We start from the raw sequence: 23,984 nt of genomic DNA on the forward strand, positions 1-23,984 counted from the left end.
ACTTCTTAAATTACATATATTTTCTTAAAACATAAGTTTTTAATTACATATATGTTAAGTTTTTAATACAATACTTTTCAACTCAATTATGATTTGGGAAATATGCAATTTCATAAGTTTAGAAAAGAATATATATTATTGCAATAGATTAAACACTTTAGAATGTATATGTTACAAAAATATTCGGTTATCTTAGGTGATAAGATTAGTACTCTCAAGATAAAAATATATATTTTACCTTTAAAACAGATTAGAGTTTATTGAGTGATATCTCAAAAAAAGAAAAAGCAAATTCTTACATATTGAGTATACTTTCAAAATAAAATAAAAAATTCCCCTTGAAACAAACTAAGTTTATTAAGTGATATCTCAAAAATACTACACATTTTTACAAAAAGTAAAAAAATGTTGTCACTTTTGTCAATTACAAGTAATATTATAACTCTAAGAACAATCAATGTAGTTTATAAAAAATTTGGTATTACAATCCAAAAGAGGCTAGCATCACAACCTATTGCCTGATTGCCATCTATTTCGATGCAAGTTAAAAACACATTATTATCTAAGCAAATTAACATAATTATGTTTTCTTAAGTAATATTTAAGTGATCTTTATGACTAAAAAAAAATCTTACAAATTTTACAAAAGTGTAAAAATATTATGATTCTTGGCAATTACAAGTAATATCTAAGTGATCTTTATCACTCAATAAAAAAATTCTTGCATATTTTTACAGAAAGTAAAAAAAATATTGTTACTCTTGGCAATATTACAAGTAATATTTAAGTGATCTTTATCTGTCAAAAAAAAATTCTTACAAATTTTTACAAAAAGTGAAAAAATATTGTGACTCTTGGCAATTAAAAGTAATATTTAAGTGATCTTTAAGTATCATACAGAAAATATTAAATCATTATAAATAGTATACTTGTTTATTTGTATTTACAGATCAATTTGTGACTGTAATTTCTAGCCTGCAGCTATCATATCAAGTTATCAATATGAAGTTGTTCACAAAAATGTCTGAAGCATGGTGCAAACTCAAATTTCACAAGAAAATGTAAGTACTTATTTTATTTTTATTTGTTTATTTTTTTTTTTTTGAAAATGTAAGTACTTATATTATTTGATTTTATGTTTTAATTTTCCTGTTTTCAATATTTTTCTTGTGCAGGAAAATGATCATCAAGGGGACGTTGATGCGAATCTAGACGATAAAGAGCAGACGAAGTTCAATGCAGAAGCATTTCCGGAGTGATATCGTTGAGCTCCTGAGAACCGGTCATGATTCTGATGCCTTTGGAAGGGTTAGTATATGAGTTTATGATTTTTAAGTTTTCGGTTCTTATTATTCGATGAAAACAGGTCGAGAGGCTATATGTCGACGAGAATAGATCACTGGCGTATGAATTAGTTGAACGATATTGCACACTCATATCAAACCAAGTTGCAGCAATGAACGACGGGTGCCCACGTGAACGCAAGGAAGCGGTCTCGTCTTTGATGTATGCAGCTGCAAGACTTGGTGATCTGCCGGAACTGTATGAACTTAGAAGGTTGGTTTCCAAACGATATGGAAACTCGCTTGAATCTTTCGTAAACAAAGAGGTCGGTTCTTGTTTAAACATACTTCAAAAAAACATGTTTTTGATATTAAACTGAATGAAAATCATGTTGTCTTTCAGTTTATTGATATGTTGAACCCAGGCTGTCCGACGAAGGAGATGAGAATTCGATTCATGCACGAAATAGCTCAAGAACATGGTGTGGAATGGTCGAGAACTGTCGGTGATTATCAAGACAATGAACCTGGTATGACTGACCAGAAGAACGGATGGATGGTTATCGTTCAAGAAACGATAAACAATGATTGGGAAGAAGATGAACCGAATGACGATGATGACTGGAAAAAAGGCTGGATGGTTAACGTTCAAGAAACGATAAACGATGATGTTGAAACAAGTGGAAGCCCTAAACATGTTGGCAATAAAAAGAAAAGGGATGTTTCGAATGATTGTCTAAATGTCGGAAAGTGGGACGATGAAAAGGTTGTAGAAGAACCATTTGTGAAGAACAAGCTGTGGCGAAAGACGGGTTATTTGCCACATGCAAAACTGGATCTGATGGAGTGTTTGCAGAAGCTGGTGGTGGAGTTGAATGAGAGGGCGGCTAAGTACCATCTTGACTTGACGATGAATCCTCAGCCGAGACATGTTCATCCTAAACTTCCTGATTATGATGATATTAATTAGAGCAAGCTCTTAATAAAAATATTTGATGTTGGAATATAGGTCTTTAAGCTACTAATAAAAGTTACTATTGTTTAAATGTTGTTTAAATGGTGTATAGGCTATATGACATTTAATTTTCTGGATGTGTTTACGGGTGCAAACGAGCCGAGCTACTCGAGATCGGCTCGTTAAAAAGCTCGATCGAGCTGAGCTGAATCGACCCCGAGCCTGAGCTCTAGCCTAAAAGTAAGCTCGTTTAATAAACGAGCCCGAGCCTAAACGAGTCTGTCATTTATGTAATTTTTTAAAACATATATTTAATAATTATTAATTAATTTATAAAATGTTATGAAAAAATAAATAAACATAACTAAATAATATATATTTTTATACATAAAATTATAATAGAAAAAAATATATATAAAAATAACTATAATTATACAAAAATAATTATAATTATACAAAAATAATTGATAAATAATAAGCGAGCCGAGCCCGAGCTTGAAAATCTACTCACGAGCCAAGCTCGAGCTTTGAAAATAGAGCTCGAAACGAGCCGAGCTCGAGCTCTGTGTAAGTTAAACGAGCCCTCGGGCTCGGCTCGTTTGCACCCCTAGATGTGTTTCGGTCAAACCCAAGCCAGAGCCGCCCGGGAAATAAAACCCGAAAAGATTGCAGTAGGAACCCAAGGGCCAACCTAACAGATATGGTGGTTTAGTAAACCTATGTTATGTAGCATCACAAGCCTCCCGTCAAGCGTCCACGAATAATGGACGGTTGAAACTCCATCTAAGGGAATGAACTCGGGTATTGGTGATTGATAGGCCTAATGGCTTACCGCAGAGGCGCGAAATCAAAACGCCGGTAATAAAGAAAAGCATTAGGCATGTAGCTAGGATTTATAAAACTAAACACCTAAGGAACAGACTGATATAATAGTAGAATCTCTATTTAACATAATATGATTCTTCTAATTATGATTTAATTATTTTTTACTAATGTATGTGTCAGAAATACAAAACGAGCCAAACTCAATTTTAAATGAGCCGGTTCGGCTCTGCTCAAATACAAAACGGAGCTGAAACTTGAGCTCGAACACGGCTATTAATGTAATAAAAACATCACTATCACTTTCAAAATATATGTCCAAACACCCACTTAAAACAATTGATTTAATTATTTTGATCTAAATTGATTTGTTTTCTTTACTTTTCAAAGGAATATTAGTTCCTGATTAAATATAAAACCCATATTGTGCCACCGATCTTACAGACTAATGATTCTTGACAGTGTTAAGGAACGGAGCCACCATGCCGTTGCATTGCAACAACGGGTTCACTGCATCTGGAGCACCGGAACGATGGAGTTGCAGCACACCTTGTTCTAAGACAGTAATAACAGTACTTGTCGGTCACAAAACCATCACTATCGTCAGCTAAAATTGTAACCGTGATTATTTTACATCAGCTTAAATAAATATGGTCTAAAACTACGCAAAATGTATTTATGATGTATAAAACTAGAAGTCATCCGCCTTATGCTTATTATAGCAACTAGAACTAATCCATATGGAAGTGGCAAATGACAACCATGGATTTCATTACTAAATTCCCTCGAACCTCTCATGGGAATGATACGAACGCAGTAATTATAACCGGCACACTAAAACGAGTAAATTACAAAATTCGTCTCTTAGGTATAGTGAAAATTATTGATATTGTCCCTCGTCTAAGCTATTTACAGAACTACTTCCTACTTCTATTGTTTGGTTTGCTTGCACGTTAGGTCCTGTCCAAATAAAATGACCAAATTATCCTCAATCTCTACATTTCTTCTTCTTGAATATTTTTGAAAACTCAAATTCATCCCTCGTGTATACAATACAAATTTCAAAGGTCTTTACAATAAATTCACAAACTAAGAAATGCTTAGCTTAGCTAGAGCCGATTAACCTTCATTGGTCTTTGAAATTCAGAAAATCGAAATCCTAACAATGCTGTAAAGGTATGAACTTCGTAATTTAGGGTTTAAAATTATAACTTAGATTGGCAGAATCTCGTTTAAAAGTTTGGTGACAGATTCCAGAGAAAATAGAAGTGGAATGAGGTTCTAAAGAAATAAGTATGAATTTAATTTAGGGAATTCTGAAATTTGTGGTAAGAGTGTTTGCGAGCACTTTAGAATTCATGAATTTAAGTACAAAAAAGCAAGAAGAAATAAAGAGCTTGGTGATGTTATGGGTATTCTAGTCATTTTACTTGGGCGAGAACCAAAAATACATAGACTGGATAACGAAAGCTGACCTGTGCTGGCAAGGAAGAGCAAGATAGACCGTTGTTGGATTGGTCTGACAAATGGGGCATAGTGTCTCATCTCCACTTGAACCTGAAGATTTATCCTTTGAAAATGGACTCAAAAAATTCTTCATAGAAGACGAATTCAAAAGGGGCAGAAGCAACAGCAACATTTCCTGCAGAACAATAAAAATAAAAGATAAGTATACATAGCGTTTCTTTACATGTACTTGAACGGATGATATGATGATCAAATAAGAACAAAGTTTACCGAGAATTCATTCCAAACTAACTGCCGATTCATATACTCAAAACTAACAGCACGGTTCATATGAGGACTCCCATAAACAAGCCTTGCTTGTAAAACCCTCTTAATTAGATTCCTGTACCTGTATTTAGCATATAATATCAAAAATCAGTAAAGAAAGTAAGAAACAAAATTGGATATAACATATTAACCTGACAATATAACATACCGTCCTGTGAAAAGAAACACAAGCAAGTTAACAAAAGATGCAGCTTTATAAAACCCTTCAACACGTTGTACTACAAGCCATGCTCGGCGCGCTAGTGTCCTCTGTTCAGTAAACAAACAACCAAAAAGACGATATTATTAACTCATTTCTTCAATTCCATCATTAGAAACCTATGATTTGAGGTAAAGTATAACGATTGAATGCAAGATACCTGTTCAGAATCACCCCATTGACGAAAAGCAGAAAAGGACTGCAAACGCGTCCAGATATACTGACCACCAACTGTCGCAATACAATACCATAACTTCTGATAAACAGTAAGCCCGGGTCCCTCTAACCCTGTCCTAACTGTAATTTAACATTAACAGAAACCGTAAGGTATAGTTTATAGGCGTTACAGTTAAGCTTTACTACTTAACCTAAAGTTTCAAACATAAATGGTATAATTAAAAGTTAAAACCTCTTACTTTTTCCTCTCGTAAATGTGGCACGTTCATCTCTATATCTCAGATTCATGAGAGCGTTTCCGGGAGTAGGTTTATCAACCCAAATTGAGAACCTCCAGATAAGAAACTCAAGAAAAGCATCAAGTTCTGCTTCATATTGAAATAATAATCCTGGCTAATCCCAAAAAGACAGTTGTAGCAAATTAACCTCTAAAAAAACCATTAACTGCTTACTTTTGAAAAAGTGATCATAGAGATATATGTAATTCTGTGATGTACCTTCATTACAGAGAAGACCTTGACCATTTGTTCTTTCAGCATGGCTGACATTTCTATATCAAGCCTTCCTGCATCCACCTGGTTAACTCTGGATATTGCAATTGGAATTGCAGACTACAAAGATACAAGCAAATGAACTCATTCAATCCAAACCATTAAATTAAGAAAGTATTCTATAATGAGAAATCATACTTAGATGATGATATGTGAAAAAAGAGTCAAATTGCCAAATTGATCCTGACCTAAATCAAAATATGTATTCATGGACTACTCTTAACAACAACAGTATTAAAAACTTGCAAAATCAAATCACAAACAACCTCCAGGTAGAGGTGCAAACAAGCCGAGCCGCTTACGAGCTACTCAAGATCGGATCAATAAAAAGATCGAAACAAGCCAGGCCTTATCGAACCCGAGCCTCAAAGAAAGTCCGTTTGGTTATTGAGCCCGAGTCCGAGCCTTGCGTATTTTTAAGTTTTAACTCTTGGGGCTTCTATAGTTCTATGTATTAATTTCACGCTGCATAGCCGAGCTCGGCTTTGGCTCGTTTAACGTATTGCACACGCGCTCGAGCCGAGCTCAAGCTCATTTAAGGTTTTTCTTAAACTATATTTTAGTAATTAAAAATGTATGTAAATTAAAAAATAATAAACGAGCCTAGCTTGAGCTTGAGAAAACAATTCACGATCCAAGCTCGAAACAAGTGAGCTCAAGCAACAAGCTCCCATAAGTCAAAACAAGCCGAGCTCGAGCTTGAAAATAACTCATGAGGCGAGCTCTAGCTTTAGAATAAGAGCTCAAAACAAGCAAGCTCAAGCTCTCATAATCAGAATGAGCCAAGTTTGAGCTTGAGAAAACGACTCACGAGCTGAAACACTAGCTTTAAAATATGAGCTTCAAACAAGCCAAGCTAAGCTCCAGCTCGAGCTCTCATAAGTCAGAACTAGCCAAGCTCGTGCTCAGCTCACTTTCACCCCTACTAAGTTACAGGTACATTTCGGAACCCTAATTTCCATAACCTAAAACCAAAATCAAAATAAACTCACTATACAATCCAAACTCACAAATCCAAAACTCATAATCTCAATACTAAACATCAATCTCCATATTCATAATCACATAAACACTACATAATAAGATAACTAAAAAATGTATATAACTTATAAAATAATAAACAGGCCGAGCACAAGCTTGAGAAAACGAGTCGCAAGTCGAGCTTGAGCTTTAAAATAAGAGCTCGAAACCAGCTGAGCTCACTCTCGTAAGTCAGAACTCGCCGAGCTCAAGACTAGCTGAGTCTAGCTTACACTCCTAAACATCAATCTCCATATTAATAACGATTAGCGAATACTAAACATCAATCTCCATATTAATAATCACATAAACACTACATAACACAGTACACAGTGCCAACCCTAAATAACTCGGAAAACGATTAATATTAATTAATTACAGGAACGTTACCTGTTGAGACAGAGCAGATGATTGCCAACGAGGCGATAACCGTTCGTAAGCATTAATCCACGCGGCTTCAACCGGCGGAGTGCCGCCGGACGCCGCCGTCGATGATGATGACGTGGAAGCTAGGGTTTCTCTCATCGTCCGGTTTTTGCATACAAATTTAATTAATTAAACAGAAACGGTAGATTTGAGGTCGGCCCGCTTGACTCACTTCGGGTATCGGGTGTCATCGGTCTTGGTGCTCCGGTAGATAGAAAAGGACCGAAATCGTATATGCGCGTGTATTTTTCTGGCACACTTCACAAACCATTTTTCAAAGTTATGCGCGTGTATTTTTCTGATTTCCAAAGTCATTGCAATGATGATAATTAATAGATTTTTACTTTTTACTTAACATCAAAAAGCATCACATACACACTAGTTATTACTTATGTATATATTATTACTTTCACTTTTTAACTTTATTTTACCAATGGAGAAAAGGAGACTCGTCCAGTCTCTTTATAATTTTTCCTTCATCTCTTAAAAAAAACATTCTTCTCATGCGTTCATGGATTATTCATACGCTTCTTTGATGGCCATGGAACAAAGTTGATAGTTGAAAGCTTGTGATTTGGCATCTCAGGTCACTCATTTCGTCCATGTAAAATGCAAGTACGAAGCCATCGGAGCAAAAGATAACTAACTCCGTCTCCATCGCCGAGAACGTCACCAAATCCGACTTTCTACTATCGGGTTTCAGTTTTAACGGTTTTTCTAACAAGATAACCTGGGATCCACCCGATAACCTAATGTGATATAAATCCAGGACCGAACTTTTCGACCAACTAAGGATGTGCAGATTTCGGTCCGACCCAAAATTTCTAGCACAGCCAGACCGGAAAATAACTAAACCGACCCGACCGTATTGTAGGTTGATTCATAATCTACGTGATATTATTCATATCCCGCCTATTAAACCAACACAAGACTTTAGAATACTTTTATTGTTATTTTACTAAAAAGTAAAAGAAAAGAAAAAAAGAAAATTGTTGGAATTTAAAAGATATAATTTTCGTCAAATAATGCTACATTGAATTTTTCAGTTTATAATGGGCTCACATAAGCCGACTAGCAAAAGTGAGTACAGGACAAGAGTGGTCCACAGGCCGAACCGGGTTCGGTCAATGGCTAAAATCATTGCACTCAACCACTTATGTCCACTCTCAAATAGTCAAATGCATGGCGAAATAGTTTCGGACAACTTTTTCATAATATTTATATTATGTATTAGATATATTACAAAAATGCTGCCAGCCAACCGCGGATCTAGCTAACAAATGAGTGGTTTTTGGGAACCATTCGAGTTTCGAAATTAGTGTACTGATATATAAAAAATATTAGAGTGAACCATCTTATTTACAATATGCGCGCTGGTCTAGCTGGTAAGTTGTTGGTTTTGTAAGCTGGAAGTCATAGGTTTGATTCTATGCACCAAACGAAATTTTTGACTTTTTTTTTTTAATTCAACCTCATATCAATTTTTGGGTTTTATAAAACACGCACGGTTACACAAACGCATGCCTTTCTTCCCTCTTCATATTTCGTTGATGCACACGGCACACCACTACCAGACCACCGCTGTTAAGAGTCGACCACCGCCGTACCGTCGTCCCCGACTACCACTGCTGCTTTTCCGGATGACCACACACCACTGTTGGTCCGTTGCTCCTTCCTCCTACCTTGCTACTCTTCCTCGAATCCTCCCACTGTGAAGGTAAGTTTAGATCAATGTTTTAAAAACCGGTATTTTATGCGTACCGGATTTGACTAAAAAATGGTACAACCGGTTGAACCGGGTTGTACCGGAAGGTTCAACCGGGTTGTATAGTTTACCCTATAATTTTATATAAATGCAACTTTAACTCAAATATAACCCAAAAATATACGATTCCATTATAAAATATAATCCAAGAATTAATCCATATTCTAAAATAATACAAAAATACTTGTTTTTGAAATAAAGTTCTTTTAAAATAAAGGTACGCAATAGATTTATGATATCAAAATGTTGTATGCATATATGTTAAATAACTCAAAATACTTAGACTCTAAATGATGTTTTTTCCATCTAGAAGAGTAGCATCATCACAAGAGCATCATATGTTCATAATAAATCATGAATAAACCATTAATAAATATCTTTATTGAGCATGAGTATCTTAATTATAGACTATTAATAAATCAGTTTTTCCTGTTATTGATCAACGATCAAGCATACAAAATTATTATAATGGGAATGATGGAATCTCAATTGTAATGCTCTATCATTGATCGATCAAGCATACAAATATAATTATTAAACAAGGATTTAGAATTTTACCTTGGATTTTGCTCTATCAGTTGATTGTAATGGGAGATGGAATCGTTGTTTACTCTTCTGACTATAATCCTTATGTTGGCTAGATTAACAGTTAAAAAAAATGGGCCACAAGCCCGCAACACAGCAGCTAAAAAATATTGGGCTAAAACCGGTTTGATGGTTCAAACCGGTATTTTGGAAAAAACCGGCGGTTCAAAGATCTAGTAAACCGCCCAATAAAACCGGGCTTAAAATACCGGGCATCCATACAAAATCCGGTAATACTGGTTGAACCGGCCGGTTCATACCGGTTTTTGAAACACTGGTTTAGATTCATTTGTTAAATGTTAGTTGTTCTTGTTAATTGTTAAGTTATTTGTTAAATTTTAGTTTTAATTTGTTAGTTTGCTAGTTTTTAATGAGCTTTGCCCGAACCATCAAACCGACCCGAAACTAACTGATCCGAAGTTTTTTATATCTGATTCTAAAAGTAATGCACCACCTGAAAAAATTTTCGGCACCGTCAGCTACCTGCCTCTCCCTTTTAACTCAAATTTAATTAGATTATATATTTGTTATTTTCGATGGACATAATCAACATCCTCACGGGGACAGCATCCTGATCTACTGTTGTCCTTTTGTTGTTCATTTTATTTTAATAATAATAATAATATTAATAATAATAATATTAATAATAATAATAATAATAATGCAGTGAGTTGATGTTGGACTGATGAAGTACTAAGATGGTATTTCAATTGAACCAGGCTTAGTTTAGGCGGACCTGGTGTCTTCAAATGACGCAGGTCCGATTTCTGCTCCAATCATTTAATTTCAATAAAACCCGATGATGATAGGAGTCTAGGTGAATAAGCTGATCGTTTAAAAAAATAATTTAATGCGAAAATAGTTTTACATGAAAGAATAATATTTTTATTATTTGGTTCTCCTGGTAGTCAAACTGAGTAATGATCGGACCATATTAGAGAAAATAAAAACTTTTAAAATTATACATGTATGTGTATAAATAACTAATTTACTACAGAGTATGAAACTGATTTAACCTTTGGTGTGAATTTGTGATGTTAAAAAGTATAAAGTCTGAAATAAATAAAATATAAAGACTTTTAATGGCAAATGAACCAATAAATAAGATTTTAAAAGAAAAAGATATATAAATTTTGAAAACTCGCCCTAAACCATTCGATCCGGTTAGTTGTGTCTTTTTCGATTCGACTATCGGTTAGTTTCGATACGAATGAGATAAGTACCGTACACGTATCCGAACAGGCACATTATCAATACCGAAAACGAGTAAAACCATATACAATAAATACCAAACAGTGTCCCGATCTTGTTCGATTCAATACCAATTGATCACCGGTACACTAAAAATACCGAAACCGAATGATAGTAATATTAAACACATATAAAAACGAATACAGATACCAGTTAAATCGTACAAATCTTATTTCTAGATATTTGAAGTACACGAAAATGATAATACGTGAAGGGGTTGCAGTGACCTGTCGGTGGCTATTGCATGGACCAACAAAAAGTGATGAAACTGTACTAGAAAAATAATTTGTTTGATGTCAGAAATAATTTTTTCTACATAAATAACATTCACAGAGAAAATGGACCCCATTTTATGTGTTATATTTCATTATTTTGGTATGGTATAAGTTGATTTTTATATACTTGTTATTTGTATGACCTAATAATATTATCATTAAGTTTTAGCCTAAATTCGAATAACATTCTTAATAACAGAATATCTTAAAAGACTATATAACATGTGTATTTGTGTAACCCAGCATTTAACGTATTGTTCTCCTTTAAGGTGCGACAATTTCTTACACGACAGGAACCAATAAGATTTTAGGTTGATTAATACAGATTGTTTGTGAAATATGTCATTACAAATACTAATCGCTTAATAAGCGAGTTGACCCGAATAGTGGCAAGAAACAACTCAACAAGTTAGTTTAAAGATTTTTTTAAGTTGCCTTTTAAATCTAAGAGATTAGACCATTATGCGACATGTAGTAGTCACCTCATCAAAGGATTACGATACATAAAAATGATGTAGTGGATAAAGCACCCATCAATGATTGTATACTTAGGTAGTGTTTGGTATGAAGTAATGATAGGTGGAATGAAATGGATAGTTCAAAATAAATGAAATAAACAAGTTTGGTTGTCATTTATCAATGAAATGAATCATTCCTAAGGAATGCAATTCCTTCCATATATAGCATTTTTGATTTCATAGTAAAATTTGTTTTTTTCTTTCATTTCTTAAAGGAATGGAATGAAAAATGATCAACAACAACAATAATAATAATAATAATTATTTTTATTATAATCATTATTATTTTGTTATATTATTAAATTATAATAATTATTATATCGTATTATGTATTACCGTTCCATTAATTGACAAAAATATTATGTGTGTATGGTTTAATATTTAAACAAAAAAATAATAATAAAGTTATGATTTATTTCATTCATGTGTGGTAACCAAACAAGACAATGAAATGATAATGATTTATTTCATTCCTTTCCCCATTCCATTCCGTTGTCCATTCCATTCCCATGTTCATTCCATTACCTTATACCAAACAGACCCTTAATGTTTTTTGATATTTTTAGTTAATTTAAAAACATTAAAAGATAATGATTGGTCGGGGTGAGTTGAATAACTAGACCAAGCTTTGCCCACCGGCGCTTTCACTAAAACGCCCAAAGCCAAAAACACTCTCGTAGTGCCCCTTGGGGCAGTGTTCCGAGCATCCACTACATATGGTCGTAGAGTATGTTGTTTTAGGTTAAATTTTTTTCTTTAGTTATTAATTTTCGTTAGTGACAAAAAATTTTTTACAGCTAATTGTTTTTCCACCTATGTCACACCATATCTCAAGTAAGACTAAGAGCCAACACCGTTTAGTTGTTAGGCATACACCTTTTCTGCTAGACTAAGTTAGTGGTTGTATCAAGTTTATTTATTGCGTGCGATCCATTTTCATTTTCTCATTCTTTAATCCTTTTTACCAGACTCCCTCCAAACTAAAGCTTAGATGATTTTAAGTATGTTTATGTTATGGTCAATGTTTTTTAATACTAAAATACTGACAATATTAAATTGAATGTCGTTAATTAACTGATAAATTGATAACAAAGCAATGGGTAATATAATAGTCTTTATCAGATGCTTGTTAGTGTTGCGGATAGTCTTAAATTTGGATAATGAATGTAGCAAAATACCCATGATGACTAGGATAGAGCATGTTTGGGATTGAGTTAGAAAAATGCTTATTGGCTTATTGATTATTTTAAAAAGTCATTTAGAAAAACCAAGATTTGAAGCTTTTGAAAAACTGTTTTTTAACCATTTCAAAAGGCTAAAATAAGAAAGATTTTTGTGTTTTTGAAAACACCAATAAACCAATAAGCATTTTTCAACATCAATCCCAAACATGCTCAAATAACTCAATTTTCATCCATAAACATTGGTAATAGGAGCACATCATAATTTGTATATCAGTACATCTATACATCATACAAATTATATGAAGTTATACGGCCTATATAACTTTTGCAGACTACATGCGTGTTACCTTCACCACATCATTTGAGTGGTATAAAGCAGACTTTCACACCGTACAACCGTATAACCTTGTATGTAATACATTACTTTCAAATCAACCGGTTTCAATAAAGTTTTATGAAAACGTATAATTGTTCGTATAACACCTTTCTTTTATTTTATATAGGCTTGTAGAACGTTTTTGTCAGATCTAGTACTCTAGCAGATCATATGATTCATATAGGGACGAGTTTGGTACCATACAAGCAGTGGCAAAGTTTGAGCAAAATTATCGGGGGGGCCGAAGTTATGGATCAAAAAATTTTTGGGTCAGCGGTTCGGTTTGAGTCGATCAAAGTCAAACAATATAAAAATTTTCGAGTCGGCGGTTCGGTTTGGGTCGGGTCAAACAATATAAAATCTAAATAACTAATTTTTCTTCATTCATTCAAAGGACCGTTCTTACAAAAAAACGAATACATAGTTTTTCAACAACGAAAGACCTAAAATATTTAAGACGATCTGAGAATGAGTACCTGATTGAAGAATTATAAAGCAGCCCGACGACCTTTTAGATCTTTGAATTAATTGATTATGGACTCTGAATCAAATGTACCATACAAATCGAGTTCTCAGTTCATAAAAAAGCAACAGTATGATTCAAACCTAATTTAGTAATTTTAACCTAATTTGACTCTGAGTTTATACAAAATCGACCCTATTTTAACCCAAACTAAGTATTACCGGTTACGGATGTCGGGCTCCGGTATTCCGGTCAGCGTTGGTGGCGAGAAGAGCCGAAGAGGTGGCATATCGGCTGGCGCTGGCGGCTGTGGACGATCGTTGCAGGCTGCAGCTATTGCCGTTTCACCTTTTGACGGACGTTTGGATTGCCGATGGAGTCTGGAGACGTGTGCATAAGAGCGAAGGCAGAAGTGCAAAACCCTAATTCAAACCATCACTTGTTATTTGATATATTTTATTGATTTAAAAACTTTAGCATATTTACAATACAAGCCCTTAAAGTTTGGGATTTCTTTAAAAAAGTAAATTATAATAACAAACAGACTTTATATAAAATAAAATCAAATGTTGGGTTTATTATAAAATAAAATCAGTGGGAACCGGTATTATTCTATGGAGAAATTATTTTTGGGGGCCGGGCTCAATACGTATAAAAACAATCCCGGGGGCCGAGCTCAATACCTATAAAAATTTTCGGCCGAATATCGGAAAATATACACTACCGACCGGAAACACGGTAGGGGTCGGGGCACCCCCTGGCCCCAACAAAGCTGCGCCATTGCATACAAGTACCGATTGACATCGATCCCGAATTTCCGATCCTGATTTTCTTAAAAACTTGGTACCGTTTAATGCTCGGTTCGGTGCCAGTACCGCAAGTAAAAATTCGGTAAATACCAGTATCGGTATTGATCCCGAGTTTCCCAACACCGATTTTATTAAAAATTTAGTACCGGTACCTGGTGCCATTTGCTTATAACTAGATTCATAGGGTTATACAACCAAATTGGAATGATGAAAATATCATACTACCTGTATGATTTATTGATGTGTGGGTAGTATATTGAACTATTGATTTGTATAACACCAGATATTCCTGTTGAACGTCTAGAACTTGATACTGCTTCGATATAATTTGGAGTTATTATTAAATACATGAGATATCATAAAATCTTCATACATGGGTGTGAGGATTTACAGATTCCATTCGGATTTCCCTGCATCAGGGGGATCGGTTTCAGCCGATCGAGGAGTTGACATTGGACATAATCCTGAAAGGATAGGTTTCCATACATATGAGATTCTTTGTCGTTAAAAAAAGATATCATAAAATCTTTATAGAGTAAACTATGGTTTTTGTCCATGACGTTTGTCCAAATATGCGGTTTTAGTCCAATAGTTTCAAATCTTCGACTTTCGTCCTTGTGGTTTCATTTCACTTGCAATTAAACCCGACCTCACTAACCCCGTTAAGTCTGGTCGTTAAATCCATCAGCGTATCTCTCACGTGAGGGGCAATTTTGTCCTTTTTTGTTCCCAAATACACCTTAGCCCCTCACGTGAGGGGGCCTGCGAATTAGGGTTGGGTAGACAAAACTGCCCCTCACGTGAGGAGCACGTTGATGGGTTTAACAACCAAACTTAACGGGGTTAGTGGGGTCGTGTTTAATTGCAAGTGAAATGAAACCACAAGGACGAAAATCACAGATATAAAACTATTGAACTAAAACCGCATATTTAGACAAATCACATGAACAAAAACCGTATTTCACTCATCTTTATATTATTATTTAAAAAGACAATACAATTAAAACCAATCCAAGCAAACAAATACAATAAGAAATACTATATATAAAATGTGAACAAACATGCTTCTATTCACACATTCTCCTCTCACTCTTCATCTTCAATCACTCCAACCATTTCCACTATTTCTTCAATCTTCCAAAACCTTCACTTTCACTTATGTCTTTGCCACTTGAACATGATTATATAGGCTTATCAGAAGCTTCTTCAACCTCTAAATCTTCCACTAATGCATCCCAAGGTGACAACAAGAATGTTCTTAACCTCAAAGCCACCGAACTACGACTCGGGTTGCCTGGTTTATGTCAAGACTTGGAAAACAATTCATGCAAAAACAGTCCTACAAAGAAAAATGTTGCAGGAGCTAAAAGAGGGTTTTCTGATACTAATAAGTAAGTTTTTATCAAACTCCTTTTAGCATTTACAACTTTTTTTTTTCATTATATATAACTATATACAACTAGTTTTTTACCCGGTGCAACATCAAACTCCTTTTAGCATTTACAATTTTTTTTCATTATATATAACTAGTTTTTTATCCGGCGGGTCAGTAAAACCCAAGCGTTGAGCTGGTAAGTCGACAAGAATTCGGTCGGTTTCGGTGACGTGTGTTATTGTACTGGAATTAAAACAAAAAATAAAGCAAAAAAAATTATAAAAATTGAGGTGGACCAATGTGGTGGCCTCGGTCGTAAAATTCGAGCGCTGGTAAAACCCGACCGTTGTCCATGCCGGGCATTGAGGCGCCGAGTCTACATAAATTCGGTCGGTTTCCGTCATTTTTGTTATGATACCGAACTAAAAAATTGCCGTTCGGTCGGTTTTTGTTACATTAGTTACAGTGACTGAACTAAAATACAAAAAACAAATTTACGGACCAGTTCGGTGCTGCCAAGTGGCCAATAGAGTACTTGCGACACCAAACTTCTTATTTGTTAGATAGTAGTAATAATATGGTTGTTTATTTGTACATATAAAGAATTAAGAGCGTATTTGGGTTAATTGTTCAGAATTTTAAAAGATTATTAATGTTGTATGTAAGAAGGGTGAGGAGAAGTAGCATTGAATTAATTATTGTGAGAACAAAATAACAAAGTTGTCTTTAGTTTTAAAATTTTGTACTTTCGTACAAATGTTTATGCTTACGTACATAAAAAAATATTTTCTTCATATGTTTTTAATTTTGTATTTTGTTTTTTTTAACCTTTACTAGCATGTGTAAGTCGTAGGTTATACATAAACAAGATTTGTTCTATGTTTTATTTTTAAAAATTTCAGAGGGAGGAATAAATATTGCATTTTTATATTTTAAAATTTTTAAGATTGAAAACATATATATACGCTTTGTATATATTTTGTTTTTATATTTTCGCAATATTTAGTGTTATGCATAGATCTCCTTTATATATAAATTGCATATTCAAATTTGTGTGAATTGTTTTAAGGAATGCACTTATGCACATTGTTTGGGATGTTTAACAGGGCTCAAGTGGTAGGATGGCCACCAATTCGATCTTTCCGAAAGAACACGATGGCCCCTAATTCGTCTAAAAATGGTGGCGCGGCCGAAGGCAAGTCAGGATGTGGAGGGTGTCTTTATGTGAAGGTTAGCATGGATGGTGCTCCATATTTAAGGAAGGTTGATCTCAAAAGCTGCAAAAGCTACACCCAACTCTCAACCACGCTCGAGAAGATGTTCAATTGCTTCACTCTTGGTATACTCTTGTTCATCATATTCATGTCACTTTATTTGAGTTTAATTCAATGGTTGACTTGTGTTTTGGATTAGGTCAATGTAGTTCTATAAGAGCGAAAGAAGGGTTAAGTGAAAATAACTTGAAAAATGTTTTGCGTCGCGATGAATGTGTGCTAACATATGAAGACAAAGACGGTGATTGGATGCTTGTTGGCGATGTCCCTTGGGAGTAAGTTGTGTGATTGTAGGCATATAATCAGCTTATTAATTTTTTAGAGTATACTGCAGTTTTCGTCTATGTGGGTTGTCCAAATCTGCGATTTTAGTACAATAGTTTCAAATTTGTGATTTTCGTCCCCGTGGTTTCATTTTACTTGCAATTAAATCCGATCCTGCAAGCCCCGATAAGTCTGGCCGTTAAACCCATCAGCGTGCCCCTCACGTGAGGGGCATTTTTGTCCTTTTTTTTCCAAATACACCTCGGCCTCTCACATGAGGGGGCTTGCGAATTATAGTTGGAGTTTATTTGGGGAGAAAAAGGACAAAACCGCCCCTCACGTGAACGGCCAGACTTAACAGGGTTAGTGTGCTCGAGCTTAACCGCAAGTAAAATGAAACCACATGGATGAAAATCGCAAATTTAAAACTATTTGACTAAAATTGCATATTTGGACAAACCACAATGACGAAAACTGCCGTTTACTCAATTTGTTATCAAGAACTCGCGTTAAAGGATATGATTTTGGTTTCACAGGATGTTCGTATACTCATGCAAACGATTAAGAATCATGAAAAGGTCAGAAGCAATCGGGCTAGGTATGTTAACCGCTAACGTATGTTAATAATTACGTGTGTGCGGAGAACTGGAAGAACCATATGAAAGGAATATGACGGGTAAAAAGGGTTATTTAATATTTTGATTTCTTTGTTTTATTTTCGGTTTTAGTGGATGATTAAATCTATCATGTGGGCAAAAGCCGTAACAGGAAAGGAAACATGTTTAGATGTTTGGTTTTCCTGTTGTGTGCTAAATGTAAATAGGTTGTTCTTCCATTCTTCTTTTGTTGCTTAATTGAATGTAAATATGTTTCATTAGAATTGTAGTGAACACATATGATCATCTCAAATTTGTGTGAACCATAATTTGGGCTTCTTATGGACCTGTATTGGGTGAACCTTAAAGCCCAGTTCTAATGTACCCCAACGGCCCAACCCTTATGCACATTGTAGAAAACTAGTGTTTTACCCGGCGCGTTGCGTGAGGCAGGTCGGTAAAACACGGGCAGCGGTAAAACACAAGCGTTGATACGGTAGGTTGACGCGAATTCGATTGGTTTCAGTTACGTGCGTTATTGTACCGGAACAAAAAATTATAAAAATTGGGGTGGACCAATGGCGTAGCTTCGGTTGGTAAAACCTGATCATTTATAAAACCCGACTGTTATCAATCCCAGACATTGAGGCGGTTGAGTCTACACGAATTCAGTCGGTTTTCATCATGTTTGCTACGGTATCGAAACTAAAAAAAACAAAAATCAGCATTCGTTCGGATTTCATTACGGTACTGGAACTAAAACAAAACGCGGTGAGTCTACGCAAATTCGATCGGTTTCGGTCGCGTTCAGCACCGTACCGTAACTAAAAATAATAATAATAAAAGAACAAAAAACAAATTTCACATTCAGTAGGTTTTCTTTACGTTCATCACGACCGAAACTTAAAAAACACAAAAAAAATACTACCAATATGATGCCACAAAGTGGCCCAATCAGAGCTTTGCGACACCAAACATGTTAATAATAATAATAATAATAATAATAATAATAATAATAATAACTCATAAACATTTGTGGTTCACCTTGTTATACCAACATTTGAAAACGACCCATCAAAATTAACTTAGAAAAAGTCCAATTCAAGATATTATGTGTGACATTTGAGCCAAAACAAGGTACACCTCAGTACGTATTTACTGATTAAGCAAATAAACGCCTTTTGCGTAACAAGCGAACGATTAACCGAACGGGTCGGGTTATGACCCAGATATCTCGGGGGGCCATTTATAAGTGACATACGATCTATACAAGCTAAATTATTAGAAATATGGTCTTAGTTTGATAGCAAACAAGTTAAACGAAAACATGCTCGTTTAACCACCCGCCATAGAATTAAACGCGAAAGATAGTTACAAACCAAGCATTGTATCATCCGTTAAGCCGAAAAAGACTTACCAAACACTTATTTGAAATGTTTTAAGCGATCCGTGAAAATATATTTGATTTTTACAAACATATAGTATGTTTTTATAATTTTACAAAAAACTAGCCGAAAAACACTCGTTTTCGCGTTGTTTAACGCACCCGATAAGTTTTTCGCGCCAAAAACCGAACCCGAACTAAATTTGGACCGGTCTTTTCGTATTTGGGCTTGAGAAATCAGAAACTTGGGCCAAAATGGCCCAAGGTGGGCCTATGATGGTCCGATCGCAATCAGCAGCCTCCCCCCTTGTTTATTCTTTCACATTTAAACTAGGTTCAAGCCATTTTAACATCATTTCTTGGAAAACTCTGGACACCCCTTCTGTTTCAGCCATAAAACTTCCAAAACCCTAAGGTAAGAGCTTAAATAAGTAGATTTTTTTACTTGTTTGAACTTGTTTAATACCATAAAAACATGTCTTGGTTACTAAAAATCATTCCTAACCGTGTAAAAATCCTAAAAATGGTCCATAAACATGTTTTGATCATACACATGGTAAGGAACCTGTTTTGATAATTTTTTTGGCCATAAACACGGATTAAAGGGTTGAAACGACGTTTTTACGGTTCAAAAGTTCATTTTTGTGCACTAGCCGAAACCCTAACTTAAGGACTGTTATGTTGATGAAATATTGCTTGGTTTGTGATATAGGACTTGTACCTAGCTTTCTTAGAAGCACAACAACCTGAAAACTTGATTAAAAGGTCGGAAACGAGCCAAACCCGCTGAGGTAATGCCGAAACACTCGCTTACGGGCTATTTAGGTTAAGGTTGTGATGTGCATATTTTTAGGACTTGAAATTTTTCAGGGACATCAGGGACCATGTCAATGAGTCTCTGTTTAAATTTGGTAATTTTTCGACCATCCGAGAATATTTGGCGAATTTATTACCGAATTGGGACGTTTATTTGGGAAAAATAGCTAAAATACTTCAAAAATTATGAAATTTTTCTGGGAACTCAGATTTGATGTATTTTGGTTACATATGAATTTTGGGATCATTTGGAGAAGTTTAAAGGTGTTTTGTTTATTTGCGTTCGTGTGAATTTTTACAGCCGAATTTGGGCCGAAAAGAATATCGCACGAGATTTTTACATTCTGGAATTGATACAGGTTGTTTTGGGACATGATTTGAGTATTCAGGAATTTTTGGAAATTGTTTGGGGTAAACGGACGATTTTCAGACGAAATATAGCTGATAAAATGAATTTTTATAAATTAATAAATCAATAAATAAATTCCAGAAATATTTTTATAAAAATCTACATATTTTAATTGATAAGTGGTTAAATTTTCATAATTTAATGATTAACTATTAATTAATTATGCTAATCTGAATATTAAACAAATTCAGTTTTTATAAAAACCGGCAAGTTCGCGACTAGTGAATCTGCGGGAATATCAAAACACCAAGAGTGATCAAAAATCATATTTTTGGACTAGTTAAGTGAAAATGAACTTTTCTATGAGAAACCTGGACAATCCGGGTGGATTGTGCGCGTTTCTTCTCAAATCAAACTGAATAAGCGGAAACGGGCCCCGTGGCTAATCCGGGACCCTAGTATGTGATCTTTCTTTATAACTTAATCATTTTATTAATCAATACATTTACCCAAGCTTATTTTCCCATAACTGTTTTCTGAACGCGTAAACGAACAACTTGGTCCAGCTGGGAAAACAGGAATCTGAGCCAAGTTCAGTTTTAAGTATTAGACATTGAACAACATCACAACCTAAGCCTATTGCCACTTTCTGGGCGTTCCAGCTACACCCAGATTAGTTATACAACCCAGTTTAGTATTGAGATTATAATAATATTAAAATATTAATATTATTATAATATTAATTATAGGAACCACTGATAGCGGACTGAACAAACCACGAGTTGATACAGTACGGAATATCTACAAAACCGTGAGTTTCATGACCCCACTTTTAAACTGTTTTACGAACTTTTTGGGTGAAAAGCATGTTTGCTTATATCTATATACTTATCTGAAACATGTGATGATGTGAATTATCTAAGTGCTAACACACGAAAGTCCCCACAATCACAGTGATTAACTTCGAGCCGGTGGCTTGTGAACAGTACTATTGGTTTGACAAACCCAAACGGAATCGGCCTGGTTGCCGTGTCACATAGCACCGTTTGCACATGACCATATTTAAACATACAGGCTATGTAGTGTTAGACATAGCTACCGGGGCATGTTGTGGGCGGAAGGGGAGCCACAGTGGTTGATTGAGCGTGGGAAATGGAGGCACGCAGCACGAACAGTCCAGGCTTCACTGTAGCTTAACATAATTACATCACATACATCATTTACATACATACATACTTATTTCATAATTACAAGTGTTGACTTGTGAACACTCATTACTGTTTTCTTGAAACTCGTGAAACTCACCAACTCTAGTAGTTGACCCGTTTTAAACTGCTTTTCAGGTGTACCTAAATCGGAATGATTGGGTGATCTGTTACTTGCCTGAAGTGTGTGGTTGATGCTATGTGAATAGAAGCAAGGGCGTTATTAGTAAGAATGTATAGTTAACGAACTAGTTTTGTTTGTATCGCTTAGACTGTTAAACAATGATAGAACAAAGAAATGTAATATATTGTAAATTAGTTTGTAATGTTTCTTTATAAACAATGTATTGATATCAGAGGTGTCTGTTACATTCCCGTTTTACGCTTCCGCATTGTGCTAGTCGGGGTGTGACATTATGTTTCTTACAAAATCTTGAATAATCCTGCTAATAGACATATGACAAACCCCATCCTCCACTACCACGGATCTACTCTTCACACTCATTGCTTTCGCTTTCTTTGTAACCTTGTTATCCTCCATCACACGTACGTCTTATTCCATTTTCTATTTCCTCAACTGTCACAACACCCACTGAATTAGCCTTAGGAGTAAAAGCATACTCCATATAAACCAACTTTATACCCACCGCCAATCCCAACTCCACCACCATCTCACACACATTAATTTGTTGCTCAGTGCACATCGGCCATGCTGCCAATGGTACGCCGAACCATACGCTCTCCAACAATGAGTTCCACCCATAGTGGGGACACGAACCCTCCCCATGCATGATGAGCCAGCATTGTAGTCTGTGGGGCCCACCCTTCGCTTTTCCTATTTCACTTGTCCACTCCAGTCTCCACATACCTTTCCGACAACACCACACTCAGATTCTCATAATCGCTAGGAACCCTTGATGTTTGATCTGACGAAGGTTGGTGTAGGGACCACACGAATCGGTGATATTTCTTTCACTTGAGCCGCATCAAAACTTCCCATACTTTGGGATAGCATATCTAACCATTTAAACAAGTGGTCATGTGTTTATGTTAAATAGGTGGACCCACTAATCCGTTTATGGCCTGTTAACCCATTTTCCACAACCCCCCAATCTCATAAGTCATAAATACTTTTACAACTTGGTTATTACACGCCAACCCGTTTGACACTCTTAGGTAGTTGTGCCGCATTCATGCTTCACACTTTTAAGTATGTGCGGATTAGAGTTAATGTTTTCTACACGAATAAAGGTTGTAATACAACCTGCAAAATCATCAACCGACGTTATTGACACCCCTAATATTACCCAATCCAAATTCCAAAATCTATAATTTTCGTCTCGTGTTTATATATATAGTCCATGTTTTAATATGATTATTATCCTTTCGTATTTTTATATGGTTTTCATATTTAATTAGTTTACATTAAATAATCATTAATAGAAAAGAATAATAAATTATACCCCTCTCTCTATGTAAAACGATAGATAAGTTGTATTATTTACTATAATTCTTTCTTTCAATAAGTTGAACCATATTTTGGGCTTCTTATGGACCTGTATTGGGCTAAGCTTAGAGCTCAGTTCTAAAAATGTACTTATGTACCCCAACTCTTACATACATTGCCATTAGCCCTAACCCATAAGGGCCTAAATACAATATTTTTTTCATAACATTGACAGTCCCGGTATGAGACTGTATAATTGGATGGTCATGGGTCGGTTTGCGGCTGACCTCGATTTGGAATCCCCAAAGAGTTTCTACTGAAGAGCATAACCCCTGCTTCCCACGTCTTCAGAGGAACCTTCTCTCTTGACGTCACTTGACATCAGTTACGCCGTCACAAAAATCGAAACCCTCTGTTGCAACGCAGCTAGGATAAAACCCATGTTTTGGCATGGATTCGAATTGACATCCTCCAGAAAAAAGTCTAGTTCTTATGTTCATTGTCATAACCGATGAGCTACCCCAGAAGGCTTATTGCCCTAAATTTATACCTTTACACCATATTTTTCTGTAATTTTAAATCATTCAAATTTGATAACTTGGTAAATAATAATATATTTAATGTTTTGATTTTAAAACATTAGTTTTATTTCTCTCTCTCTTTCTTTTTTCTTCTCTTATACAATACTTTAGTTATATAGAACTATTTTATTGACAAAAGTATTTTTCAATAAGTTAATTAAAATAAGTAAATAAATAAACAAGCAATAATTTACATGAAGCCAAATAAAACCACTCCGAAGCAGGACAATACAAGCTAAA

The 23,984-nt window shown here is 35.1% G+C and overlaps 2 protein-coding genes across 2 annotated transcripts; one reads left to right on the forward strand and one right to left on the reverse strand.

Moving 5' to 3' along the window:
- Positions 1 to 3,354: 3,354 nt before the first annotated feature.
- Positions 3,355 to 7,374, reverse strand: LOC143540217 (peroxisome biogenesis protein 2-like). The gene is made up of 8 exons (XM_077033339.1): positions 7,192 to 7,374; positions 5,728 to 5,841; positions 5,470 to 5,623; positions 5,214 to 5,350; positions 5,003 to 5,103; positions 4,798 to 4,915; positions 4,526 to 4,702; positions 3,355 to 3,635 (listed from the first exon to the last, which is right to left on the reverse strand). Exons 1-8 carry the CDS (start codon positions 7,324 to 7,326, stop codon positions 3,525 to 3,527), a joined length of 1,047 nt encoding a protein of 348 aa, XP_076889454.1. The 5' UTR covers positions 7,327 to 7,374; the 3' UTR covers positions 3,355 to 3,524.
- Positions 7,375 to 13,874: 6,500 nt separating this feature from the next.
- LOC143540194 (auxin-responsive protein IAA1-like) lies at positions 13,875 to 17,381 on the forward strand. Its single transcript, XM_077033322.1, has 4 exons — positions 13,875 to 14,034; positions 15,643 to 15,844; positions 16,935 to 17,167; positions 17,242 to 17,381. The coding sequence occupies exons 1-4, from the start codon at positions 13,875 to 13,877 to the stop codon at positions 17,379 to 17,381; spliced, it is 735 nt and encodes a 244-aa protein (XP_076889437.1).
- The last annotated feature ends 6,603 nt before the right edge of the window (positions 17,382 to 23,984 follow it).

Source organism: Bidens hawaiensis, unplaced genomic scaffold (genome assembly GCF_021521415.1).
Source record: "Bidens hawaiensis isolate Kalapana, Puna unplaced genomic scaffold, B.hawaiensis_p1.1 tig00012182_1, whole genome shotgun sequence".
NCBI lineage: Eukaryota > Viridiplantae > Streptophyta > Magnoliopsida > Asterales > Asteraceae > Bidens > Bidens hawaiensis.

Bases quoted from the DNA above. Each gene is read 5' to 3' on its own strand.
- LOC143540217 (XM_077033339.1), bottom strand. From the start codon at position 7,326: ATGAGAGAAACCCTAGCTTCCACGTCATCATCATCGACGGCGGCGTCC. The intron at 5,351-5,469 runs GTAAGAGGTTTT...GTTAAATTACAG, and splicing joins CACATTTACGAGAGGAAAAA to TTAGGACAGGGTTAGAGGGA. The intron at 3,636-4,525 runs GTTATCCAGTCT...GTGACCGACAAG, and splicing joins GCCAGCACAGGTCAGCTTTC to TACTGTTATTACTGTCTTAG.
- LOC143540194 (XM_077033322.1), top strand. From the start codon at position 13,875: ATGTCGGGCTCCGGTATTCCGGTCAGCGTTGGTGGCGAGAAGAGCCGA. The intron at 14,035-15,642 runs GTGCATAAGAGC...ATGATTATATAG, and splicing joins CCGATGGAGTCTGGAGACGT to GCTTATCAGAAGCTTCTTCA. The intron at 15,845-16,934 runs GTAAGTTTTTAT...GATGTTTAACAG, and splicing joins GGGTTTTCTGATACTAATAA to GGCTCAAGTGGTAGGATGGC.